This window comes from Colobus angolensis, unplaced genomic scaffold (genome assembly GCF_000951035.1).
Source record: "Colobus angolensis palliatus isolate OR3802 unplaced genomic scaffold, Cang.pa_1.0 Scaffold5, whole genome shotgun sequence".
NCBI classification, from domain to species: Eukaryota; Metazoa; Chordata; class Mammalia; order Primates; family Cercopithecidae; genus Colobus; species Colobus angolensis.
Genome location: NW_012118487.1, coordinates 975720 through 983140, shown reverse-complemented (window position 1 = coordinate 983140; position 7421 = coordinate 975720). Strand labels below are relative to the sequence as shown.

At 44.5% G+C, this 7421-nt stretch overlaps 1 protein-coding gene across 1 annotated transcript in view; it reads right to left on the bottom strand.

Moving 5' to 3' along the window:
* FAT1 (FAT atypical cadherin 1) overlaps positions 1-7421 on the bottom strand; it is a 140043-nt gene that overhangs the window by 30553 nt on the left and 102069 nt on the right. Inside the window, exons 10-11 of the mRNA XM_011959511.1 lie at positions 1677-5744; positions 660-856 (exon numbers count right to left, since the gene is read on the bottom strand). Coding sequence (XP_011814901.1) covers positions 660-856; positions 1677-5744 — 4265 coding nt within the window. The remainder of the gene's footprint in view (positions 1-659; positions 857-1676; positions 5745-7421) is intronic.

Genomic DNA, 7421 nt, shown 5'->3' with positions numbered 1-7421 from the left:
CAAGACTCTCCGTGCAGATTCCCCACTTCTGGAAAACTCAGTGGCTATTCCCACAATCCCTCCTCACACGCCATGGCCCCTCCCCACCCACTCCTGACGACTCAGTTACCGCCCCCCGAGGCTGAGCCAGCCCTTCTCACCCTCTGGCCCCAGGGACCACCCCTGCTCGAGCCACATGGCCCTCACCTAACCTTGGAGGGAGCAGCTCTTCCTATGTCTATTTTTAGTTCTCACTGAATGGCGAGTCCCACAGATGCAGGAAGCACGCTGTCCACCTCTGAGATTCTCTAGCATGCAGATGAGCAGATGTCCCCAAAACAGTGTCCCACGGCACATCGGCACTTTGTTTCCGGTCAGAGCCTTCCCCCAAAATAGCTGTATCCCCATATTAAAGAGAATCCCCTCATGAAAAGTTCACAGCATTTTCAGTGTTAGACAACTGTAGTCCTGTCCATAACTGAGTTATTTAGAATGAGGTTTCTGATTTATTTAGCATTCCTGCAAATAGTTCTGAAGCTTTTCCAAGTCTTACCCCATTTAACACCTCTGCTTAATCAGTAAGCAATCATAAAACACATGTGAATTACACTGCAGTGCCAAATGATAGTCATTAAGAAATTTAAATTCATAACACACAAATGCAGGGAACAGCTGCTTACCTTTTCACAAACTGGACTGTTGTCATTTGCATCAAGAACTTTCACTTCAACTATAGCTTTTGACGAGAAGGTGCCATCACTTGCTGTGATAGTAAGAAGGTAATTGTCCCTTTTTTCCCTGTCTAGAGGTTTCTTCACATATACCTTCCATTCATTCTGTATATTTTCAACAGCAAACTGTCCCAAAGGGTCCCCTCCTATTAAATCAATGGAGGAAGATAATAGTCAAATTTGTTGAAAGGATAAAAATAAGTAACAGAAAAAATAAACTGTACCATTTATTTAACGGTAAATAAATGTTACCATTTAAAAGAACTATTTAAAAAATTAATTTGGCATCTATTAGTTTTTACAAAAAAATTTACAAAAAAAGAGCAGCATTAAAATGTATAAACATAGCATTAAGACTACTAAATAATAATTTAGCTTGCATTAAAACTATAGTTTTTTTAATGATGATATATTTATAATGCACTAAGTATAAGGTTCGAAAGAATGAGTCACAAAAATCAACAACGGTCTAATGAAACAACTGGTACCTTTGCTCAGGTAACAAGCTTGAAATGAGGCTCAACAGACATGATTTCTACTTATTATTTTAGATACTTAACTAAAATCATCCCTTAAGCCCTCAATTTCCATATAATACATATCTTATAATTTATGCTTCTAAAAATCATTTTTTTTTTTTTTTTTTGAGGCGGAGTCTCACTCTGTTGCCCGGACTGGAGTGCAGTGGCCGGATCTCAGCTCACTGCAAGCTCCGCCTCCCGGGTTTACGTCATTCTCCTGCCTCAGCCTCCCCAGTAGCTGGGACTACAGGCGCCGCCACCTCGCCCGGCTAGTTTTTGTATTTTTAGTAGAGACGGGGTTTCACCGTGTTAGCCAGGATGGTCTCGATCTCCTGACCTCGTGATCCGCCCATCTCGGCCTCCCAAAGTGCTGGGATTACAGGCTTGAGCCACCGCACCCGGCCCTAAAAATCATTTTAAATTAAACTGTTGGAAATGTTTTTACCTGTGATGAAATATGTAACTTGTCTGTTGATCTCTTCAGAATCGGCATCTGTGGTACTTAAGAGAGCAATCACGCCGCCTGGAGGGTCATCCTCACTCACAGTGCCTTTATAGATCTCGGCCGTGAAGCGTGGCGGACTATCGTTGACATCGGTGACGGTGACATCCACAATGGCTGTGGAGGACAGCTGGATCTTTTCACCATGATCTGATGCAACCACTTTAATCTGGTAATTGTCTCTCTCTTCATGGTCAAGTGCCTTTAAGGTTGTAATCCAGCCTGTTTCCATGTTAATGGCAAAGGATTCAATGACTTCCACACTTTGTGACTGATCCAGGCTATACAGAACTTGGCTGTTGGTTCCTGAGTCAGCATCAGATGCCCTGATCTGAATGACTCTGCTTCCCCCTGGCAGGTTTTCAACAATGAATGCCTCATACGGACTGGATTCAAAGACGGGGCTGTTGTCATTTGCATCTTTCACTTGGATACTAACGTCTACAGAAGCCACCATCTCACGGCCATCTTGAGTGCACCTGGCCAGGATGGAAAACTGATACCACTTAGTCGTCTCATGATCAAGACTCTTCTCCAGCTTCAGCCTCCCGCTCTGTCTGTCAATCACAAAGGACTCATCCCTATTGCTTTCTGGCGTATTCCCTTTGACCAGGCTGTAAAGAACAGTCCCACTATGTTCCGCTCGGATGAGGTCTATTTCTGTTCCAATAGGCACGTCCTCCGATACTGTGTAGGTATAGAAAGGTTCTGAAAATTTTGGAAGCTGCATTTCTGGTGGAAGGATTTTGACATAGACGGGAACAACAGATTCTTTTGATGGAGACCCATTATCCACAGCTCTAACAAAGAAAGTGAAGAACTCATTTTCCAAGCCGATGAGGCTCTCCTTTGTAGTGATTACGCCGGACAGCTTGTTAATTTCCAAATTCTCTCTTACACTTTCAGAGTCTGCTTCAATGGCATAGCTGACATCGGCATTGGAGCCCTCATCGGCGTCACTCGCGAGAACTTTAATGACTGAAGTCCCTTTAGCAGCACTGGATCCGATATTCACTTCGTATTTGGTCGCCCGAAATTGTGGCGCATTGTCATTGTCATCTGTGAGGATGACGTTCACAGTGCAGAAAGCAACTTTGCCTCCAGCGTCCTTAGCCATTAAACGGACTGAGATCACTTTCTCCGCTGGGGTTTCTCGATCAAGTTTTTCCAAAGTAAATATCTGTCCTCTCTCATTGATGTAAAATCTGTCTTTGGCAAAGTCATTTACAATATGGTAAGTGACGTGACCATAAATACCAGAATCCCCATCCGTCGTTTTCACCTCCATCACCAGGGTATGTAGGGGAGCGTTTTCAGCTAGTTCCACTTCATATTCGTTCTGAAGAAAAGCAGGGCTGTGCAAATTGCCTCCAATGACAGTCACATGAACCTGGGTGGAACTTCTAAAAACGCCATCGGAAACGGACAGGTTAAGACTGTAAAATGGCTTCAAGGTGTGCCGGCGTAGGTTTGAGAGGGTGATAATTCCTGTTGCACTGTCAATGACAAAATGTTTATGATCATTGCCGGACAGAATGGAATACTCTAACTTGTCAATGTCTGAACTGTCTGCATCATAGGCTTTTACACAGGTCACGAAATGCCCATGAGGAGCGTGCTCGCTAATTCTGGCTTCGTAAATCTGTTGTTCAAAGAGTGGTGGGTTATCATTGAGGTCGGTGACGTCCACCGTGACAACCACATCACTGCTCAGCGGCGGCATACCACCGTCAACAGCCCTCACAAAAATCGTGTGCCGCTGGGACTGCTCGTAATCCAGAGTTCTGAGCAGTGAAATGAGGCCGGTGCTGCTGTCCACATGAAAATGATCATGACTCTTGCTGAGATTCCCAAACAGCTGGTATGAGATTCCTCTATTGGGTTCTGAATCAGAATCTGTGGCTCTAACTTGAACAACAGATGTTCCGATTACAGATGCCTCGGACAGGGTTGCTGCGTAAGACTGCTGAGCAAACACAGGAGGGTTATCATTGATGTCCTCTACGATGATGTCCACAAATACTTCAGCATGAGCGCCCGTCAAGGAGTCAGTTGCGCGTATGCTCAGTTTATATGCCGGGTGGGCCTCAAAGTCCAGAGGAGCTATGACGTGGATAACTCCAGTATTGAAGTTAATAGTGAACTGGCTGAAAGGGTCTCCGTCTGTGATGCTGTAGAACACTTTCAAGCCTTCCGGGCTGTTCGCCTGTACGTGGACCACAGGGCTGTGCACCTGGACATTCTCTGCAATCTCTGCACTGTAGAAAGGTTTTTCAAACACAGGCATGGCTTTATTCATGACAGTGATCGGAACTATAACTTCCGCTGAAAAGGCCGGGTTCCCTCCATCTTTGGCAACCACTGTAACAAGATATTCTTTATTTAAGGTGTCAAGTTCGAATTGCTTTTTCAGTGAAATTTCACCCAAGGGTCCAATTTGAAAGTATTCATGATGTTCCTTAAGGTAGTAATGCACCTCCCCGTTTCTGCCACTGTCTCTGTCTACGGCAGTGACATAGCGAATGACATGGCCCACCTCAGTGTCCACTTTAACAACGGCGTAGTAGGGAAGGTTGACAAACACTGGTGCATTGTCATTTTGGTCTTCTACAATGACCTTCACGACAACGTGGGCCACTGCGGAAGGCTTATGTTCTTCTGTCACTTCCACAACCACATCAAACGCCTCCTGCTGTTCACGATCGAAGGGTATACCAGTGGTTGACAGTACTCCTGAAGTGCGGCTTATTTTAAACCTGCGATCTGGGTTGAGGATGTGATAAAACAAAGGCTCATTGATTGGATTCCCAATAGCACTGATGACAGCTAACGTTTTGGCCTCAGTGGAATTTTCTTTCACTACTGCAGAGTAGACATCCTGGGTAAACTTTAGGTGACTTTCTTTGCTTTCTTTCACATTAATTTTGACAGAGGTAAGGCCAGCAAACCTGCCGTCGGAAGCTCTCACGGTGAGCTCGTAGCGGCTTCTTAACTGAGTTGTGTTTTGGACAGTGAGAGCACCAGTCTTGTAGTCCACAGAAAACTTCTCCCCGATGTTGCCTTCAGTGATGGAGTAAATCAACTGTGAGAATGCACTTGAATCGGCATCTGTGGCATTTACTGTGATGACTTTTACTCCTTTGTATGTTGGCAACAAAAGAGATGCTTCATATAATGGCTTGGCGAACACGGGAGGGCAGTCATTAATGTCAATTACATGTATTGTTACATTAGCTGCATACTCAGCAAATAAACGTGGGGTTCCCATGTCATGCACTTGTACGGTGAAGTGAAAAATGCTTGTTTCTTCATAGTCCAGACTGAGGACTGTATGAATAGCACCAGTGCTAGAATCAATAGCAAAATATTTGTGTACAGATGGTTCAACAATGTGGTAAACAAGCAAAGCATTGGAGTCTTTATCAGCATCAGCTGCTCGAATCACCAGAGGGACATTCCTGTCTGTGAGGACCACACTGTTAATTGAGGCTGACTCACTAATGAGTCCTGTATATTCTGCCTGCATAAAAACTGGCGAGTTGTCATTCTCATCCTGCAGCTGAACTGAAACCGTTGTATTAGTGGACAAACCAGCCATGTTCGTTCCTTGTATTATCAATGTGTACACGGGCAAAGTTTCAAAGTCCAGGGCTTTCTGAGTGATGATACTTCCAGAATGTGGATTAATATCAAAAGCATCACCTAGATTTCCATCTTTTATTTCATACACCACTGATGACTGACTATGGGCTGTAACCATCCCAACAAAACTCCCAATGCTGACAGTTTCACTGATTTCAACAGAACAGTCTTTGGACGTAAACTTCGGAGGAGCGTTGTCAGCAACCGTGACGAAGATATGCACAGAAGTTACTTCACTCATTGGGGGACTGCCCTTATCTGTAGCTTTTACTATTAAATCATACTCCACTTGGTTACTTCGATCTAATTCTTTGGCAGTTTTAATAGAGCCCAAGACAGGATCAATCATAAAAGAATTTCCAATGTTTCCTGGAAGGAGAGGAAAAAATACATGTTAGACAAAAATACAAGGAGCAATAGAAGTAGTAGTTAGAGAAACAGAAACAAAGGTATCCTCAAAAATTATATTCTGAAATTAAGCAGAAACTCAGGGACGTCAACATTGGAATGGAACATTCAACTTGTTTTATTTTTATCCACCTAATACTTTACAGAATTTTGACCATAAATGATGAAAAACAAAAAACAGAAGAAACAGCCCTCTGCGCGCAAAGCCAAAACTCCCTCTCTGGGCTGCGCTGGGAACGTGTGGTGGGAAGACAAGGTTATCCTTCCGCAAAGCAGTTGAGTTAGTCCTTTTCCAGGAGTCCCTCAAAACACTCCTGGACCGCATTTGTATTTTCAATGGTTATGACTTAAGAATTCTTAAGATGTGTATTCATTACAAAAGATTTCGATTCAGTAAGAAATTGACGTCAAGCTTCGAGAGACAACTGTCCATGGATAGATGTGTGTAACCCGTCCCACTTTATAGGTTTTGAAGACTGCAACAACATTCCCTTCTTATCGTTTTCAGGTCAACTTATCCTCTAGGTCAGTGATCTTCCACTGGGGGCGATTCTGCTCCCAAGGAGACATCTGGTAATGCCTGCAGACAGTTTTGGCTGTCACTACTGGTCGGAAGAGGGTGCTCCTGGCGTCTCGTGGGTGGAGACCAGGGATGTTGTTAAGCACCCTACAACGCACAGGTCAGCCCTGCACAACAAAAAATATCTGGTTCCAAATGTCAGCAGTGCTGCAGCTGAGAGGCTGCTTGAAGATAAGTGTCTCACCTCCTTTTCTTTGGACCTTTTCAGGCCATACTAAATGTATCTTTAGCTGCAACCACAGCTCCAGAATATTCTATAATTTCATATCATCGACTGAATCTTCCAAGAGATGAGCAGTTCTCTACAGCCCTTTTGGATAAATCAGGGCAGCATTGCAGGCTCTCAGGTTTAATCCATCCACGAGCCCTCCATCCTTTTTCTGTTTCATAAACAAGCATCCAGAATTCACCATCCTCGTCACAGCACAGAATTTATTTTCCCCAAATGAACTATTACACTTACCCAAAACAAAGCTCACTTGCCCCTTAACTGCTTTCTCAAACTCTTGCTCTAGGTTTGCCATGAGTGTGGCATTTCACAGACCAGAACTACTTAGTGTGAGCTGCAAACCAGGGGATTAACCAAGCACTTCTTTCTCCACATCATTAACAGTAAACACTTCCTCTACAGTCTTCATTTCCTTCCTTTAATACATTTTCCAAAAACCCATGGCCATTTTTTGGAGAGCAGATCCAGCCTGGCTTTCATTAAGTCTTACTGGCTCTGCATCCAGGCCCCAAGGCAGTGCCTCAGTCTGCAACAGGGCGGAGGCCCAGGCTTTCTTTAGGTCCTGATGCTCTGAGCTGAACCCTGGCCGAGGACTGGGTCCTGCTGCCTCTGCCAGGCTGTTGAGACACTAATTTCCGGCCTGTCTGTATTTAGGAGTCAGTGATCCCAGGTCCCTTCCTGACTGCATTTTCGGCTGTCGTCAGAACACCACGATCCTTTTCTCATCCCACCTGTGCATCCTCCTCACTGTCTGAAGTTGTGACTGACCGCCTGGCCTAACACAGGCGCATCCTCCTCACTGTCTGAAGTTGTGACTGACCGCCTGGCC